Source organism: Benincasa hispida, chromosome 6 (assembly GCF_027475165.1).
Source record: "Benincasa hispida cultivar pf3 chromosome 6, pf3_genome.v1.1, whole genome shotgun sequence".
NCBI lineage: Eukaryota > Viridiplantae > Streptophyta > Magnoliopsida > Cucurbitales > Cucurbitaceae > Benincasa > Benincasa hispida.
Genome location: NC_143483.1, coordinates 43913001 through 43933216, shown reverse-complemented (window position 1 = coordinate 43933216; position 20216 = coordinate 43913001). Strand labels below are relative to the sequence as shown.

Here is a 20216-nt window from a genome sequence, read left to right as displayed (position 1 = left end):
TTTTTTTATGAATAGTTTTTTTTTTTTTTTATTTATAATTTTGATTTTTTTAATGTATAGTAGAACAAAATCTTGTCTGATAATTTTTAAGAAAAACATGTAAATACAAAAAGATTTGGTTAACTTATTTTAAAACATAAAAGATTTATTTGTTAATTTAAATATTATTTTAAATTTTTATTTTCATAATTTCTTTTAAGTATCGAGTTTCAAAATATAATTAACTAATAGCAACAGCAATGTTAAAGCTTTTTGACATAAGTAAAAATAAATATGCTTTAGTCAGACTCCAATAATATATTCAACATATTGAAAATAACCCACAAATGATAATGTTTCATATTATTCAACATATTGAAAATAACCCACAAATGATAATGTAACAGATGAACTACTAATGTGTGATCCCTCCAAAATTTATAATCAAATCGTATAATCTGATTAAAAAATAAAATGTATTCAATTTAATTGAAGTTAAAAATATATAAAACTCACTACTTTCATGATTATCATAATAGATATTATTACTGTAATAGTATAAAAATTTACCACATTTATTACGAAAAAACAATCCAATTGACTATCACTCCCAAAATTTTCTCAGTCTCTTGGCTTTACAAGAGAAAGCCCGTTGAAAAAAGAAGTTAAAAGACTTTTCTTCCATCTTTGGATCATATTCTAGTGCATCCATAGAAGAAGAAATCGCCCTCTCGATCATATTCTAGTGCATCCATAGAAGAAGAAATCGCCACCAGAGAGGAAGCCAAATCGTTAACTAAGAAATCGCAATGAAGCCACCGCCAGAGAGAAAGTCAAATCGTTAACTAATATACTCGCCGCCAGAGAGAAAGCCAAATCGTTAACTAATATACATTAGCTTATACATCAAAGTAAACTCGACTCGACTCGAAGCATGATGCTCGAAAAGGTCTCCCAATGACTAATATGCATTAACTTATACGTCAAAGTAAGCTCTACTCGAGCTCGATAGCACCCAGAAGTGCATTTTAGATGACACCTTTCACAAAATGGATCATGCTTTCTAACATTGACTACCCTACTCAACTGGAAATCAATTAAATCTAATCAACTTACTTATAAATAAAGATTGTTTTAAAATGGAAAACTTTGAAAAATATTTGAAAATATCCCTATAAAAAACTCAAACTTAAAGACACCTCAATTTTCATCGAATTTAAATATTAAGCACTGAACCACGAAAACTGTCCATTAAAATGATACGCGATACGACTACGTTTTCCACATCCCAATCAAAACTTCAAACCCCCAAACTACATTTCAACCTATAAAACAAACTGAACCCAAAAAAAAAAAAAAAAAACCCAACGAAATTTGGCGGCAAAATCTCAAATTCCCTTTTTTACAATCTCACAAAATCCCCAATCAGAAACCCTAACACAACCAACACAACCCATCCCCAAATCGAAACCACCACCAACCCCGCCCCCGATCCTTCAAAGCTCCCGGTATTCGCTCCGGTGGTCAGAACCACCACCATCCAGTCATCCTCCTTGCCCAGTCCGGCCCCGACGAACCTCGAATCGTTCAAATACTTCACGTACTGCGAGTGCGTGTAGTTCGTGAGCAGCAGAGTCTGGACTAGCTTCGGCACGCACACCGGCATCACGACGGCGTCAGCGGTGGTGGCGATGTCCACCTTGCATTTCTCGGCGTAATCTGGGAACTTCGTGATCTGTGACGGTCGGCTTGCAACGACGTTTGATTTGGCGGTGGTGACAGTACAGGGCTGATCTTCTGCATCGTCGGCGATCTCGTTTGCAATGCAGTCGGCTTTTGCATTCTTTGTGAGCGGCGGGAGGTTCTGTGCTTGTCGGTAGCTGTTTAAGCCTTGGAGAAGGTTGTCTTCTTCATCTGCAATCAGGTGATTTGGTCAACAAAATTCCACTATATTATAAAATTTACACGCATTCTCTACAGATTTACAATAATCAATATCGCACCGCATAGAACAAAAACGAAATGAAAACATGGTGATTTAACCAAGTTCAAATCCACCTCCTACGTCTGTAATTTTATAAGAAATCTTTCTAAATTAAAATTCGTGGGTGGTATCGAACCATCAATTTTGAGATTGATGATTCCACTGGTTAACTTTAAGGGGGCATTTGAATCCAAGAATCTCTCTCCCATTGTACGAGTATTTGAATTATCCAATTTGATTAGATATCTATATATTTTAAGATAACAGAACATCTTAGAATGCTCATACAGTAGAATTGGGTCTCATGAGTTTCGATGATTTCTACGAACACATCCTCTAATGAGATTTTTGCCAAACATTTTTCTCCTTTTATTTTTGTATCAATTTTCTTTATTTCACGTTTTTTTTAATAGAAGACTTTATTTCACATTTCTACATGTATGCGATAAAACCTCAAACTCAAATATAAAATAAGTATAAACTAAAATGGGCGGTTTTCAAATGTAGTAAAATAAACGCCATAAAAATCAGCAATTTTGTTATTTAAAACAAAATTATTTCAACTAAAATGTATATAAAAAATGCATTTATAAATTTAAATTATATAAGACCGATAACTGATAAGTGAAATACATAACGACATCTCCATATTCCCGTACAAGTACAGTTATGAGAATATTTTGAGATATTCTTAAAAATTATTCATTCAGAATAAACAAAACCATCGAGTATCTATGACACCCTTCCATTTAGTTTTTTAGTTTTTAATTTTTCTCCATTATCCACTTTTCAATTTAGTTTAAAAAACGAAAAATATAGTAAAATATTGGTAACTTCAAGGGTTTGAAGATTCTGGAAGGAAATAAGATGGGTGTAAGATTGGGGTTGAACACATAATTGCTTAAACCCACTGCTCTACGACCATTCTAAGCCTACCGGCTCTAATACCACCTTAAGTCCTCGATTGAGGGAACTTTCAACCTACTTTGGTATCATCTAAATTCAGTTGCTATAACATCATCTTAATCATGGATTGAATAAATGAAAGTAAATTGGGAAAAGAAGAAGAAAAAAGAGAAAATAGAAAGAGAGAAAGGGTGTCACCTTTAGAAAGAACAGGAGAGGAGGAGAAGAAGAGAAATGCAACGGCGAAAACGCCCAAGAAAGAAAAGAAAGAAGAAGAAGAGGAAGAAGAAGGCATTATTAGTTAAAAAAAAGGATGGATGGATGGATTAGAGAGTGTGGTGGTGAGTTATAATTATTTATAAGGAAAAGAGAGTGGGGGGGTTGCATAGAGTCGTGTTTTGTGTCCGGGTTTTGTTGTGGCCATTCCAAGTGCCCTTCTATGGAAGAGGAATTTTGACACCCAAAATAGACACGTTTCTTCTTCCAACCTCTTCCACCTCCCCCTTCCTTCCCTTCTTCCCATGCAATTCCATTCCAATCCCCATATCAACCCTTTCCTTTTTTCTATACCTATTATAATCATGGAACACAATTAAGGATAACTTTTGGCCTTTGATGTAAACTTTCAAATTAAAGGGGTAAAGAGGTGTTTTTTCTAATAAAATATTATAATCATGGAGATTATATTAATTCCATCGGCCAATAAATTGATTAGAAAAAGAAAAAGACGACAAATACTGTGCCATCATGCCTTGAAATTTTCCGAACAATATCGACATGTCGTTTCAGATGGAAAATAGCCCTCACCCAGAGAGAAGAAACAACCCAAAAAACAAGGACGACACCAAGTAAAAATGGCGAAGACCCAAATCAGACAAATTCACGGCAGAATTAAAGTTTCCAAGGGGCGAATCGGTGGCGAAAGCGAACACTGCCCATTGTTCATAACACGCAATTCCGATCGACGTGAATTCGGGTTTGCTTAAATACTTGGCCATTTGGGAATGTGTACATTCACGGAGAACAAGATTCAACGCCAAGCTGGGGATGTAAAGGGGCAAAATCAGGCCATTTTTCGTGTGGTTGAGCTCGATTCTGCACTTGGATAGGTAGTCGGGGAGATCGGGGAGTTGGGTTAAGTTGCTCGGACTGATCATGGAGCCGCTGGTGAAGATGCTGAGGGGTAACTGGTCGTCGAAATCCCAAGCGATATTCGTCACGAGGCAGTCTGCTTTGGAGTTCCTGTTCATGGGGGTAAGTTCTATTGACCTTCTGTAGCTGTTTATGGCCTTGAAAAGTGTCTTCATTCACTGCAAATGATGGATAATTAGGTGTGAGTTTTTTTGAGGCAGCAATAAGGGAATATCGTCTATGGATAATGCCATTGTCAAAGTACAAAAGAACCCAGCAAAGGTATGGAACTGTGTAACTGTGTGTGAGTGTTTAAATACAGAGAATCAGAGAGAGCCATCACAAAGCACAGAAGAACCCATGAAAAACTAGGAACTATTGAAATTATTGTGTTTGTGTGTATTGAGAAAGAGGGTCACAGTGTACAAGAGAACCGATCAAGTGCTGTGGAACTAGAGAGAGAGTGAGAGAGAACCATCACAATGCACTAAGCTCGCCAATAGCAGCAAGCCATGTGCAAGACCGCAGAGGAAGAGGCCGAGTTTGGGGTTGGCCAAGGCCATTATTCTGCTGCAGGGTCAAGGAGAAGGCATCAGATCTGCTTGGATAAGGAAGAGTTGAACAGAAATAATTAGTATATGAGGTTATGAGGTATCTTCAGCATTTTTCTTTTTGGTTCTTCTGCCATTGTGGTATCTTTAGAATTTGCTTGTTCTGGTTGTATTGCTTTGCTTTATTCATGAAGGGTATGAGGTTCTCATGTCCTACTTTTTGTATTCTAAAATCATAACTAATGGAATAAATGGAATTAAAGGTGCTCAAGAGAACTATTGGTTGCTCAATCAATTTGCCTGTAACGGCGTACAGGTACGAAATCCCATCTACCTCAGGTTTACAATTTTTTGTCTTCAGATTTGGAACGGTAAAGACCTTCCTGAACTTTTCTCTACAGGTATATGAACTGTAAAAATGTGGACGTGCTTCTTCTTCTTTTCTTTTTTCTTTTTTTCTTTTTTTTTTTTGGGAATACATTCTTGTTCATCTAATTAAGGAAGATTGTTAGGATTCTTTTTCTCAATGTATTTCAATTTCATATATGTTATGCACAATATTCCAAACAGTTGAAGCTATGTACATTTCACAAGCAACCAAAAGCCATGAATTTCGTTATCGTGACGTGAGAGTAGAAGAGAGGTACATGAATAAACTGACAACTCATCCGAATGAGAGAGGATCCTGATGTTACATAAGCATGATTCAAATAAACTTAAAAGAATTGGTAGTTACTAACATACCAACAAGAGGTACAATCCTTCTCGGTAGCTCAATTCAATGTTGAGTGACCTCTTAAGATTTTTTCTAGAAAACATGTGAGTGATGATAACGCATGTCGAAAGGATCCGTATTGGTCTATAGTGACAGTCTTCACTCTCAGTAGGAGTTCAAGACAAGTAGGGTGGCCGACTAGCCAAGAGGTTAATCATTGATTAAATGCCCATGTCGAAGGAGAATGTTAGGGCCATCAAGTGCCAAATCATCTAGATTCCGATTCCTAGGCTTGGGGCTTACATTGCTCTTCCTGGTTGTTTCATTGGTATTGATGATCTATTATCTCTATTTCGAGGGCTCCCGTTGTATTTGAACTCCATTATAGTGATGTGTTGTGATTCGTCAGTTGCTTTCATTTTAAAAGGCGTGTCTTACCAAATTTTTTTTAAAGAGGTTTAAATCATTTAAAGGATCTTAAGATAACGGTCTTAGAGGTTTTTCCCCTCTTTGGACAAAAGTTGCTTCTTTTAGAGGATTCTTCAGGTGTATCTCTCTCTCTCTCTCTCAAGATAACAGTCTTAGAGGTTTTTCCCCTCTTTGGATAAAAGTTGCTTCTTTTAGAGGATTCTTCAGGTGTATCTCTCTCTCTCTCTCAAGATAACAGTCTTAGAGGTTTTTCCCCTCTTTGGACAAAAGTTGCTTCTTTTAGAGGATTCTTCTAGTGTATCTTCAGGTGTATCTCTGGCGTTTCTTCTTTTTGGGATTTAAAACAAGTTCCATTCTACTAGAGCTTATAAGTTGACCTAAAGACGGACAGTTACAGAGTACAAAGAAAAAAAAGAACACTTTGCCCCTTTGAAATATCATTTAGTATGCTGTTCCGATTTATGTAAAATGGATACGTACGGTGTACTGCATTACATTACTCCTTGAGACAATCATCGACCATACATCGTAGATAACAATTTAAATAATGAAAGAAAACAAAAGCTATTCACCTTCACTAAAACAAAAAATTGACCCCCAAAACAATAATCCCAGCATAAACCCAGCCAATATTTGGAACCAAAGATACACCAGCAGAATAGCTTCCACCAATTGCATCAGTACCCAAAGCAATCACCAAACAGTCCTTATTTGTCGCAAGACCTACCCTTGTGTAAGTTGCATTACCCAAATACTTTGGAGCCTGAGAATGAGTGCAACTAGTAAGCATAAGTTTCTCTGCTGAGTTAGGCACGTATACTGGTAAAATGACCCCATCTATTGTATGATTGAGTTTAACTTGGCACTTTCTTGAGTAATGATCGAACAAAGGAAGTTGGCTCTGGTTGGATGGCGAAAGGGCATCGCCATTGCTGGCATGACTGCAAGGCAGTTGATTATACCAGTTCTTCGCAATTTGTTCTGCTATACACTTTGCTTTGGCGTTCTCAGTGAGAACCAACCGGTTTTGTGAGTTTCTATGGATGTTAAGGCCTTTAAAAAGCTCTTCTAAATCAACTGCAGGTAGACAGGTTTGAAGTTTCACTCATCAGTGTTAATGAAGATATGAAAAGAAGACTGGCCATTCATCTTTCTCAAAAGGGCTGTAAGTTTGACTGACTTTATCGATTCATACTATATATTTCTTTGATGAATGTATTAAGAAAGATGACTGAAAAATCGCTTAGTTTGAAATGTGGAGAAAAGGGTATGGCAAAATAAGATTTTTGTACAATTTCATAAAAAGAGTTGGGGAATTTCAATTCTCTTGAATGAATAAACTGGGTTAAGAATGTTTTGTTTTCTGTGTAGTTGACGAGCTTTAAAAACTCACACACAGAGAGAGAGAGAGAGAGCTAACCATCACAGTGTACCAAATGTAGCAGAGACAACAAACAGTGTAGAAGAGCACAAAGGCTGAGGCAACGTTTCAAGAAAGCCATGGCAGTTTCAAATCAACAATGGAAGCACAAATATTTGTCTTGTCATTAAAAAGCAAACACAAAAAAGAATGAGAATCAATCGGTTTATTTCTATTATTGTCTAAGCTTCTTTTTCTTTTTCATTTCATTTTTGTTTGTTTGTTAAATTACATCTTCGTTTCTGTTTTTGCCTTGGCATTGAAGGTAACAAAATTCCACTCACTAACATGTGAAACATGTTGCTGCCCTTGGAACTAGGCAACAAGGTTGAGGGAAAAAAAAAAAAAAGAACAAGACCAAGAGAGAAAATGAAATGGCTTATCCTCTTACGATAATCAAAGCTGGGAAGGTAGAAATTTATTCTTAGATCAAGTCGTTCATTCAATTAGATTTCATCGAACTATCAGTAAAATGGATTAGCTTGGATTGGTAATTGTTTGTGTCATGATTCAAGAGAACCTTAAGGTTTCTTTTGATAATTATTTAGACTTTAAAATTGTGTTTGATTTCTCATAATTTCTTAATCGTTTTCATAATTTCTCAAGTAAACATTTGAATTTCAAATTATATGTATATGTCTTTAGTTTTGATAACATGTATGGACATATTGTATAAGGAAAGGAAGAGCTTTCTTTATTCTTCTTCAACATATTGGCCAACATCTTTGGCGAAATGTGTGACATCTCGATCAAAATCTTATTCTTTGATATGAAGCAAAAAAAATTCTCGAATAAACATTTGAATTCCAAATTATATGTCTAATGTCTTTGATTTTGATGATGCTTATGGACATATTGTATAAGGAAAGGAAGAGTTTTCTTTATTTTTCTTCAACATATTGGCCAATAGCATCTTTGGCGAAATATGTGATCTCTCGATCAAAATATTATTCTTTCAAAATGTGTGACATCTTGATCAAAATCTTATTCTTTGAATGTAAAATGAGAAGGAATTGGCTTTACTAAAGCTAAGGTCTGGGCATATCTTGGGAAGCACACCAAAAAAGGGCAAAAAAGGAAAATAAAATAAAAATAAAAATAAAGAAAAGAAATAAACAAAAAGAGCTGGACTTGCCGGTTGAAGCATATGTTCTTGTTATTTAATCGTTCTTCCTCTCAAAACTCCGACCTCATGAATAGATGTTGAGCACATGTTTGCGAATTCAAAAGAAAGAATAGATTACTTACATGTTGAACATTCTCATGTCAGCAGATTTAGATTCTTTGATTTGAAAAACAATGTTAAATAAGATGAGAAAATTAATTAGTTAACGATATAGGCAAACAATTTCTTGTTAGTATTTGTTACAATTTTAATTTTCGTGATGTATCAATTTAGTCGTTATAGTTTATCAAAAAGATTGGTTCTTAATAAATTTACCAAATAAATTTACCAATCAACATAAATAAGATTTTACATTGTAGTGGAGACTAAATCATTCTAAGTAGGGGTGATCATCGGCCAGTCGGAGTCGCTTTTCCGACTAGACCGACCCCGAACCAACCAGAATCGATTTGGAATATATCCAAAACAGTCCCGCCCGGCAACTGGACGAAAACACGACCGGCCGATCGGTCAGTCGGTTTTTTCGGGTTAGAGTTATATTTTTTTATTTTATTTTTTTTGCTTTTTTTCTTCCTTTAAAAGAAATTATATTTATTTATTAAAATTATAAGAAAAATTACAATTATAAATTATAAATCGTTATAATTTTTTTTGGCTATTAGGTAGAAGTTATATTTAATTATAAATCATTATCGTTATAAATAACAATTTTTAATAATAAAAAAAAAACCAACTATTTATTAACTTCCTTATCAATCATGTTTAGTTTTCTCTTTTAATTTGTGATTGTGAGTCAAAATTCAAGATACTATTTCACATTTTATTATTTTAATACTTATGGAATAGAGCTAGCCTAGAGGTATTAAAAATAAGATATTGATATGATTTGATTTGACAACCCTTAATATTTGTCCATTGTTTGGGATTCTGTTACAGCTCGCTTTACTTAATTGCTTGAAGAACCTTTAATACATATTACATATATAATTGAAAACAAAACTAATATAAGAGTCGAGAGTGTATGTCACAAATAGAAATGTCACATGGCACATAGTCACACTCACATACAATACAATCAAACTAGAAATTACAACATAAAGTCAATTGTCAAATACAACCCAATTACAATAAAACATAAAGTCAATTGCCAAATACAACCAAATTATAATAAAATCAAATGATAAATGCTTAATCGTTAATGGACAACTTTGCAAAATCAGGAAAGTCTTGAATGTCTTTTTCATTGTCCGTAACCGCTCTGAATCCTATATAATTAAGATTAAAAAGAGAAAAACAATCTCATTAAGATTTTAACCTAACAAGTTACAACTACAAAATACAAATGATGAATTAATACCTTCTTCAAATAATGAAGCTTCTTCCATGTCATGTTGAACTTCAAGATCTATTGGACCAGAACTTAGCCAATTTGAGTACAAATGAGAGTCTCCACTATTTTTGGAACCAATGAACAACGTGATGAATCAACAACACGTCCTCCTATACTAAAAGCCGATTCAGACGCTACAGTAGATACTGGAATTGCCAAAATATCTCTATCCATACGACTAAGAACCTCAAACCGATGATTGTTCCTCTTCCACCATTGAAGTATGTCAAAATCACCTTCATTCTTAACATTCGCTTCCAACAAATAAATATCAATCTCTGACCCCTGTTCGAAAAGTATAGTCTCATCGCCTTCAAAATCAAGATCAATTGTATCATAGACAAAGTCTTCACCCACTTTTTCAGTTGGATCACAATCAATCATGGTCTCCGAGGCTGGGACAATTGGTGTATTAGTAGTAGTACTACCACTCCCACTCTGAGTATGAGTAATACTATACTCATGAAAGAGACTTCTACAACATTGTTCCACTACATTTTCCATAGATTTGGCAACCTTTGGCCCAAATTTTTTTTTAAGGCAAAACGATACAAACCTTAACTTTTTTCGAGGATCTAGCACAATAGCAACATACAACAACAAATTATTTTTTTCATTGTTCCCCCAATACTTCTCAAATTTGGCCTTCATGTTATTGGTCATTCCAACTAGCATTGCATTTGCACTACCAACATTCAAACGTATACAATTCTAAACCACTGTAATATGATGAAAAACCATATTTGAAGTGGTGTACAAAGACCCCAAAATTTTCAATGTCACATCATAAAAGACCTTTAAAAGCCTAATCAACATCTTAGCATTTGTCCAATCTTCCTTATTTGGTGACAAATCGTGTCTATAAGAAGCATCTTCATCTTCTAATCTATCAAAAGCCTTTTCAAACTTTACAGCTGTCTCAAGCATCAAATATATAGAGTTCCATCTAGTGGGAACATCAAGACACACATAACTCTTATAAGAAATTTTTTCAATTTCAATGCACTTTTTAAATTTCAAAAAACGTGCAGGAGAAGATCTTATAAACCATACAGTATATCGAATCCTTTCAATGCAATCATTATATTCCTTAAAAGCATCACATACTATGAGATTTAATATATGAGCACAACAATGAACATGTAGAAAATTTCCACCAAACAATAATTCCTTATTGAATCTTTTCAAAAAATAAGCAATGGCAATATCATTCGAGCTTGCATTATCAATAGTCAAAGTCATTATCCTTTCAATGCCCCAATCCTTCAAATTCTTTTCGATGGTTTTACCAATAGTATCGCCTTTATGATTCTCAGTTGGACAACAACTAAGTATTCTTTTATGTAATCTCCAATCAGAATCTATGAAATGGGCAGTTAGGACCATGTAATTTATATTTTGTCCCGATGTTCAACAATCCATAGTGAGAGAAACTATATACTTCCTATTCATAAACATGTCTTTCAAACGCTTTTTCTCATTAACATACAACTTAAGCACATCTCTAGCCATAGTAAACTGAGACGGAACAACAAATCTAGGTTGACTTGCACATGTTAATCTATCGAAAAATTTATTAAATCCTTTACCCTTCACATACTTGAATGACAATTCGTCAACAATTACCATTTCAACCAATGCTTCTTGACAACTCTCTAAACTATATGACTCACATACAAGTTGTGACGTATTATCCCCAACATTGTCTTTGGTTTTAGTTTTGAAAGATAATGTCATTTGAGTTGAATCTTTTTCTGGTAAGGATATTTTTTACAATTTTCCAAATGATTCTTCATAGTCCCAGTACCATTACGTTTGAAATGACCTGCATAGATAACTCCACAGTACTTACATTGAGCATGAAGGTCTTTAGGATCACCTTTTAGCCTCTCAAAATGATCCAAAATCATGGATTTTTTTACCGCCTTCCTTCTTTTTGGTGGATTTGGAACATCGAATGTCTCATTTGCTGATCAACACCAATGATATTTGTATTGGCATCCGTTTCTTCTGCATCTCGTTCATTTTTTGAAGCATCAGTTGCAGTTCCATCAAACTCCATATCCGTTGAATCCATGTAGCTGAACCACAACATGACAGATGTCATCACTCGTCAGTATCACACAATTCACAAAAACTCAAAGGATTTCAGCTTTACATAAACTCAGTAAGATTGTTAAGTCAATCACTAACCACACATCCATAAATCAAAGTCAATCCATAATTTCCATTATTTTCAAACTAATTTCCATTTAGAATACATTACAAAATACAAAGAACGGCTGAAAATCGAAAGGAACGGCTGTCGATGCGACTGAGAATCGAAAGAAAGGAACAGCACGAAGACGAGCTGCGAAAGGAAGGTCTCTGCACGAAGACGAGCATGAAGACGGTGCGAAAGGAAGGAAGGAACGACAAGACCCACTGGTGTGCCTGAGAACGGCTACGAAGAAGACGAGCAGTAGCGTACAATGCGACTGTGAGCTGCGAAAGGGATGGCTGCCTCTGAAAATCGGACCCTCCACAATTTGTAAGTGAAGGATTATTAGCAACTAGCAAGGAAGAAGAACGGCGGAAGACGGAACGGAAGAAGGAAGAAGGAAGAAGGCCGGAAGAAGCTGAAAACCGAAGAACAAAACCTTAACAATTTGCGACGTGCAGACGAAAGAAGGAAAATCGAAGCTTATTATTCAATTATTTAGTATTTTAATATTTTTTTAAAATATCGATAACCCGACCCCTTGTGTGCTCGACCGAAAGCTAATTCGGTGGGTAATTTTGAAACCGACCCCCAGCTGGTTTAGGTCGGTCGTGTCGGTTTATCGGTCTAACATACTCACCCCTAATTCTAAGTGTTAAATTACAAACTAATCTCACCCGAAATCAAATTGTTATTGTTGCCTGCTAAATTGTCGAACATGTTTCCTTAGCCCAAAAAATATAAGTAGAATTATTTATAAATGGATATAAAACCTAAATTGATATAATATTATCGACTTTAAACTAGATTACTATCCATAAGACAGTTATTGCCAAATTCATTGTAAGTAGGAGAAAGAAAGAACCATAGTTCTATATTCAAATAAATAGTAAAAAGAAAAAAATTATTACAGGCTTACAGCCCTAACATGATTATTTACTACTTTCCAAGAAAAAAAGACAATTAACTAATTAATTCTAAAATACTAATTAAACATCAATTAATCTAAATTAACAACTAAACAAATATTAACTCAAATATATTAATATCTCCTAATTCACCAATTGTGCATAACTTTAATGTGACTTTTGGTAAATTGAATGATGAATGATTTTATTGCGAATTTATGGCTTGCGTGATGATGGATGATTTTACCTACAATGCCTCGTTGTTAAGATGAGATTTTGACTCTGCATTCCTAACAAAGGCATCATGGTATGTAAAATATGCACAAATGATTAAGATGGACAAGTCCTGAATGAAGAATGTGAAAGTATCTGAAAAAATTTCTGCACTAAAAGATTTTGTGTCTTTCAACTTACCCACATTGTAAATCAACGATTACAAAAAAAAACAGAGAAACCATGACTTTTATACGAATGACCCATTTTTAAAGTTCAAATGTAAAAAAAGCTAACTGGTTAGAAAATTAAGTTTTTTTTCATCTTCTACTTGCATAATCATATGGTGAAATTATTGTAACATCCTATGAAGTACGCGTAGTGGCCCTCGACGGTCGATTCTCGCTCATCTTGATACTTACTCTCATTGATTTGACACTTGCACTACTTCTACTCTCATTCTCGTTAATTGTTCTCGATTCTCACGATGTATATTTTATACTAGAACGTGATATATAACGTTCATTTTTTCTTTCTTGTTTTGTCATCTTTAACTAGAATCGAGAATAAGAAAGCAAGAACGAAGCAAGTGTTGAGTCATCGAGAGCGATTACAAGAATGAGTATTGAGATGAGCGATAGTGAGTAGCAAGAATCAAGCATTGAGGGTTACCATGCATGCTCCAAAAGGTATTATACTAATTTCACCATGTGACACAAGCATAAGGCAAAAAAAAATAGTTTTTTCTTAAAAACACATGTATTTTTTCATTTGGACCCTTGAAAATAAGCTATCTATTCGAAATTCTCAAACCAATATATCCGGAAAGAAGTTTCATTTAGTTAACACCAAGAGTATCATGAGCAGAAAGATTATCATCTACTAGAACTTTTCAGTAGTCTGACGCTAACCATGATCAACAAAAGTTACCATATAGACTTCATTCTAAATCTTGCCTGGTTGAACTAACAAACTGGAAGAATAAAAGTTTATTTCTCCTATTGGGGGATGGGGGTGTGTGAACCATGATTTCAAGAAATTTTCAAGTGACATGCGTGAAGTAATGAGCGTATTCAACTTCATGAAAAGAAAGGAACAAAAGGAAAAGGGTTCGTTTCATTCAAAAAACAACTTGAAAATTCAAGACAGATCACCGAACGAGATCTCTGCCCCTTTTCCTCCAATCCCAGCAATGAAGCATTCAAATCCACATGACTCAAGCTCTGCAATTACTTCATCAACAACTTTCCCTGAAAGTACTGTTTCACATAGTTAAGAAAACACATAAAGGAATATCTTGCTTGTGATTACAATAAGATAAATCCAAGTTGCAGTTTTCTTATGGACTAGAATGGATGAATGCTGACATACATTTTCTAAAATTACCCTCAAGGAGGCGGCACTACATAAAATATGGAATGATGTTGAGTACCTAAATCTCTAATCTCATGTTACTTATCATTTTAGCTCCCTAATTCGTTTTTATTTGAAGTTAGTCGTCTATGAAAATGATAGGAAACAAGATATTTCATTCATGGTATTAAATATAAGAAAGGAGGGAGATGAAGAGACATTTTTCGATAAGCTTAATGGTCATTAATGCTTGAAATTAAAAAAAAAAGAGGAGTAATGACATTTACACTAGCCCCTATCATTTTAAAAGTTTATATGTTAAAGTCAAATATCTCAAAACGATTTCCTTGTTACTAGATACTAACAATATTTAATGTTGCACGTTTTCTTAAGATACCAGCTCATCGCCTATTGTTGTATCTAAAGAAAATATATCACATAGGAAAACTTTTCACATTCGAAAACAACAATGGCATTTTAATAGATTTGACCAAATCAGGGAGACCAAATTGGAAAAAAGAAGTAAGAGATTGGAATGACTATTCAACCCTTGAATAAACAGCATACTAAGAGCATTTAAGTAAAAACTTGTTTGATCTAATTTACCAGGCATCAAAAGATAGGAAGGGAAAATACGGATTAACCATGTACTCCTACCAGTGAACTCCAAAAACATCAATACTCGCAAGAGGGAAATAAAGAGATAGAAGTGAGAGCAGATGAAGAATCATGCTATAAGATTCCATAACAGAAAAAGGATACAGTTAGGCAGCAGCGTAAGAACACAGCCTCCACCTCCAGCTCCTGTCAATTTGGAAACTAGCTTGTATTTCAAGCTAGTCCGGAGGACGGTTTCGATAGATGCATGGCTTACCCCCATACACTGAAGTAAACCTTGATTCATTTCCATCAATTCCGCCAACTTTTCTTCATTCTCAGTTAGGGACACGTCGTCATGAACTGGTGACTGAATAAGGATCGATAACTCATTGCTGATAAAATCGACAGCGTTAAAAACTGATTTCATTGCATCAGGATGTCTAATGGCCCTTTCAGAAACACCAGCAACTAAAGCCTTGGTGTTTCTTCCAACTTTTGTGTTTGTAATAAGCATTTTCAATGGCATATTGGATTCAATGAGGGTCAAACTGCCTGACCTGAACTTGATCATGCTGCCTGATACATAAGATTTTCTTGTATGAGAAAGACAAAACAAAAACATCTGTAACAAACAAAGATGTAATTTGGTACAAATTATGGTTCGAAACTGAATTCAAGTAATGAAACTACACACACACATACACACATTAAAAACTGGTACCATTCAATTAACCGGTCCTAAGTAATCCTAGGGATAGAAACATAGTATTCAGAATATCGTAAACTTATCCTCCTTGAATTTCTCCATTAGGATAACATGATATCTTTGTACTCGATAAAAATTCTATAACACGATTGGATAACTTTTTGATATTCCAATACCTTGGCTCTTGACAAATAGATCACTAAGTCTATAAGAGTTAGTCAGCTGCCATAGTGGCATGGAGTGAAGTTAGTTCTTGAGAAAGAATGCCTAGCAGATGCAAAGTTAGTTCTTAAACAGTCCACTTTGCTTCAGAGACAAATAAAATCCTATAAAGTATTGCATTGGCCAATGGAAAACTAGAAACCTATAAACAAGCAGTTGAACAAAAAGTGGGAAGATTATGGTAAGAAGAAAATTGGATTTTGCATACCATATGTGCTCACTGTGTTGTCAATTCCAGAGGGTTTTCCATGGATTATCTTTTCACCCTCAAAGGCCCACTTGTTCAACAAATCTAATTCCTCTTCTTTATATACCATCCATCCACGGTGCTCCCGATTGACATTCACCGAACCTGATAAAGCAATCAAAGCAGCTGAAAGGGCAACACAAAATGCGGCTGATGATCCCAAGCCAGATCCAAGAGGAAGCTCAGAAGTGATGGACACCTCAACAGGCACAAATCTGAAACACAAGGGAGCAGTCAAAGGGAAATAGAGAATGCACAGGTTAAAATCTGTCAAACCTTTCATGAATGATATGCCATACCCTAGTATGGAAGAACAAAGCCAAAGAAATGCTGACACTCCAGAGGCAAGTCCAATTTTCGCCTCCGGAATGTTCTGATCCTCAACCAGAGATGCAATTGATTTCAAGCATTCTGCAGGGCACGATGTGGGTGTCGAGATGGCACCAACAAACACACCCAAAGCTTCCTTGATTCTACTACTTGGCCATGAAAACTCGAGCGCCAGGTCCTTCAGTTGGAGTTTCACAAGATCATCCTTGTCTGATAAGAAAGCATGTAATTTGATGAGGAAAAGGGCGTACAAAGACTTAGGATGAAATGCACAAAAATTTTCCAATTATAAGATAAGCAATCTGTGAGATATGCAACAATTAAACCAAGATGTAGAGATCACAAAGGCATATAGCTGTTCTGACACCTTCTGCAGTATTACTCGTGCATCTAAGTTCATTTCTTCCTTCCTTTTTCTTAATGCTAAGAAGAAGAGTTTCAATCAATTGTTCAAACCTTACAAATCAAAATCAAGTAACACCAGAATGTGAATATGGATGCAAGATGAACAAGAAAACTACCCAGAAAACTGGAAATTAGAACATAACTACAAGAGGGTACAGTGCTTTCCAACTCAAATTGAATTTACACAAAAGCAAGCGTTAATAACCCATATAATGAAATGGGGTTCACTGAATCGACAAACTATAGAAATAGCCTCAATGATCAAATGGGTATCAAGCAATTAGATCACCCATATGAAAGAGACTGATAATCCGCAAATTCACCTTCCAAATCATACGTTTCAGTACCAAACACCCAAATAAAAGTCAAACCCAAATAAGAGGTAGAGATAGAGAGAGCACCTGAAGAACCCGGCAATCGAACTGAAGCTGTAGTGAAGAGACCGACGGAAGCGGCAACGGCGGTGGATCCATGGACGACGGCATGTTCACCGGCAAGTATGATTTTCCCGGGAGCTCTGGCTTTGACTTCCATTATTTTCTAATGAATTTCAATAGAAGCTTCTAGCCTTTTCTGGGTGCCTCTGCACAGTTCGGCACAGCAAACGAAGCAAATCGTTGAATTGAAAAACTGCCGCAGATTCGTTGATCATTGAAACCAATATGCTTTTTAATTCTTTTTTCCTTTTCTTTTATTTTTCTCATGATTCATGTGTCATCCTACTTTCCCAGCCCAACAAGGAGCATTCATAAATGCCAAAACACTGCTTCGTTGTTTTGTTTGTTCCCCAAGAAATTCTTAGTTTTCACAATGTGGGTTTGCTTTGAATCTACTGCGGATAAACATAAAATACTTTTTTATTTCATAAAAAAATATTTTGAACTTTGAGAAATTTGTACGCATGACCCATTTTTTGGGTCCAAAATGTCAAATGACCCATTTATAAAAAATAATGTCAAATGACGGTTGACATCATCATCATACTAAATTACGTAAATTGCCCTCGCAAGTGCCTCACGTTATAAGTCTCGCTCTCGTCTGGTTAAACATTTTCGCTCTCGCTTTAAATTCCCTATTTTGATGTAATTGCTCGTCAGTATACAAATGATTTGGCAATTTTCTCGATTGAAACCTCAAATCAATAATACCTAAACACAATACAATGGTGATTTCTTTAAACTCTAAACTCCATTCAACGGTGATTACTTTCCTGGTTTTCGACGGTGTTTTGTTGAACGGAGTTTTTTCGAATGTGGATTTTCAAGACGAGGCTTTTTCAGAATGGAACAGGTTTTTCAAAACGGTGTTTCATTATTTTGAGTTTATTTCATTATTTTTGCTGTGTTATTTCTGGAAAGGTAGGAATCGAGCATTACGAAATTTTGTATTGGGAGAGAGAGCGAAGGATAGAACGAGAGTGAGAGAGAGCAAGAGTGAGAGCAAGAGTAAGAGAGAGAGCGAGATTAAGAGGGAGCGAGATTAAGAGAGGGAGCGAGATTAAGAGAGAGTGTGAGATTAAGAGAGAGTGAGATTAAGAGAGAGAGCGAGAGTACACTTCAATTGCTTGTACAACTTAATGACAAATGTTCGCTTGCTTTGTAGGATGACAGAAAAGTGTCTACTTGTTCGATATGAAGGTGATTGGGATGAGAATGAAAGTTCGTATAATGGAGGAAAGTTGACAGGAATCATTGTGCCTGTTACATTGAAGTATGAAAAACTTAAATCTCACATTTACAGAGTTACAAATGTTAGTTCTTCAAAGTTTGACCTTATAATGGGAGTTAAATATAAGCTTGAATATGAAGCCCCTCCACAATACATAAGGAATGATGATGTTGTTCACTTCCTTCTTTTCCGAGAAGAGCTTAGTAGACTTCAGTTATTTGTAATGCTAAAATCAAATCAGGACGAAAATATTAGAATGAGGTTTGGAAATGTGAGTTATGATGATACGATTGTAGACAGACAATACGAGGAATCATATGAGTTTCGTCGGGAGGAGGATGATATTCTATTATCTACCAACACTGTACTATCAACATTATCATTAGACAACGATCACACTAATCCAATAGGATTGAATCAATGAATTATGGTGATACAGAATTGGGCAGTACTTCAGTTATTGATAATGAGAGATCATCTAGACTTGATTATATGGATTGTGGTCATCTAGAGCAACGTTGTGGTCCTTTAGTGGATGTTAATAAGCAACCAACATGATTGAATGAAATGATTCGTGATCATAGAGATGTGCGTTGTTCTACAGCAGCTTCAGTGGTTCCACCTTTTGTGTCTTCAAGTCATAGGGGAGAGTTGATTATTCCTGGTACCTCTTCATCTAGGACAGACACTAAAATTGGTAAACTATTTTTTACTAAAAAGGATTTGAAAATGTGATTATCTATTTTATCTATCAACAAGAAATTTGAATTTAGGGTCAGAAAGTCAACCAAATCTTTGTTCACGGTCAAATGTATTATGGAGACTTGTAAGTGGAGCCTTTATGTAGTGAAAATGGAAGGGTCTGATATATTCAAGATCACAAAGTACTACAGTTCGCACACATGTTTCATCAGAATTCTGAATCACGACCATTGACAAGCAACTGCTATGGTTGTCGGTCAGTTGATTACAAATAAGTTTACAGGCATAGAACGTATTTATAAACCTTGTCATATCGTTGAGGATATAAGGAGAGATTATAGCGTGAACATAAGTTATGATAAGCCACATATGATCTCACTAGAAGTACTCCAAAATACTCATACTTCATACTACATACTTATGGGGAAGCGTTAAAAATAGGGAATCCGAGTACAGTGTTTGAGATCGAACTTGAAGATGATGTGTATTTTAAGTATATGTTTATGGCATTAAGGCCTTGTATTAGAGGTTACGCAAGCTATCGGCTTGTGATAATTGTTGATGGGTGCACTTGAAAGGTAAATACAAAGGGACCATGTTGGTTGTAGTTTCTATGGACGAGAACAATCAATTATACCCATTAGCATATGCAATAGTGGACAATAAAATCGATCGATCATGGAAATGGTTTATGTCGAATTTGAAATGCAGTATCGGAGAACTCGATAATATAGTATTTTTGTCTGATCGAATGGTATCGAAAAACCAATCGATCGTGCATTTTTCCTACAACATTTCATGAGGAAAAATCTATGTGCCACGTGCACAATCCATGAGTGCTAATCTATGTGCCACATGCACAATCCATGAAATGCTGTGGAAGAAAATGCACGAATAGCATTGCTAATAGATACCATCCGATTAGACACAAATACTAGATTATCAGGTTCTCCGATACTGTATTTCATATTCGACATAAACCATTTTCATGATCGATCGATTTTATTGTCCACTATTGCATATGCTAATGG

The 20216-nt window shown here is 35.4% G+C and overlaps 4 protein-coding genes, 1 long non-coding RNA gene and 1 pseudogene across 7 annotated transcripts; 1 reads left to right on the top strand and 5 right to left on the bottom strand.

Moving 5' to 3' along the window:
• Positions 1 to 1345: 1345 nt before the first annotated feature.
• Positions 1346 to 3728, bottom strand: LOC120077427 (putative GPI-anchored protein At3g06035). Its single transcript, XM_090315039.1, has 2 exons — positions 3068 to 3728; positions 1346 to 1893 (listed from the first exon to the last, which is right to left on the bottom strand). The coding sequence occupies exons 1-2, from the start codon at positions 3162 to 3164 to the stop codon at positions 1382 to 1384; spliced, it is 609 nt and encodes a 202-aa protein (XP_090171165.1). The 5' UTR covers positions 3165 to 3728; the 3' UTR covers positions 1346 to 1381.
• On the top strand, positions 1764 to 7293 carry LOC150035681 (uncharacterized). Of its 2 annotated transcripts, none has more exons than XR_016530351.1 (5): positions 1764 to 1903; positions 3659 to 4123; positions 4222 to 4952; positions 6779 to 6860; positions 7067 to 7293. It is a non-coding gene; the product is annotated as an uncharacterized LOC150035681 (long non-coding RNA). The 2 variants fall into 2 exon arrangements; XR_016530350.1 differs by having other exon boundaries at positions 4201 to 4952.
• Positions 3647 to 4176, bottom strand: LOC150035682 (putative GPI-anchored protein At5g19250). Its single transcript, XM_090315041.1, has one exon. It carries the CDS (start codon positions 4174 to 4176, stop codon positions 3673 to 3675), a length of 504 nt encoding a protein of 167 aa, XP_090171167.1. The 3' UTR covers positions 3647 to 3672.
• LOC120077428 (putative GPI-anchored protein At3g06035) lies at positions 6116 to 7257 on the bottom strand. Its single transcript, XM_090315040.1, has 2 exons — positions 7116 to 7257; positions 6116 to 6772 (listed from the first exon to the last, which is right to left on the bottom strand). The coding sequence occupies exons 1-2, from the start codon at positions 7195 to 7197 to the stop codon at positions 6273 to 6275; spliced, it is 582 nt and encodes a 193-aa protein (XP_090171166.1). The 5' UTR covers positions 7198 to 7257; the 3' UTR covers positions 6116 to 6272.
• Positions 7294 to 9278: 1985 nt separating the features above from the next.
• LOC150035680 (zinc finger BED domain-containing protein RICESLEEPER 2-like) lies at positions 9279 to 11871 on the bottom strand (annotated as a pseudogene). Its single transcript, XR_016530193.1, has 2 exons — positions 9599 to 11871; positions 9279 to 9506 (listed from the first exon to the last, which is right to left on the bottom strand). The product of XR_016530193.1 is annotated as a zinc finger BED domain-containing protein RICESLEEPER 2-like (transcript).
• Positions 11872 to 13770: 1899 nt separating this feature from the next.
• MK (mevalonate kinase) lies at positions 13771 to 17646 on the bottom strand. The gene is made up of 5 exons (XM_039032897.2): positions 17217 to 17646; positions 16380 to 16620; positions 16042 to 16295; positions 15068 to 15481; positions 13771 to 14211 (listed from the first exon to the last, which is right to left on the bottom strand). The coding sequence occupies exons 1-5, from the start codon at positions 17347 to 17349 to the stop codon at positions 14093 to 14095; spliced, it is 1161 nt and encodes a 386-aa protein (XP_038888825.1). The 5' UTR covers positions 17350 to 17646; the 3' UTR covers positions 13771 to 14092.
• Positions 17647 to 20216: the final 2570 nt, after the last annotated feature.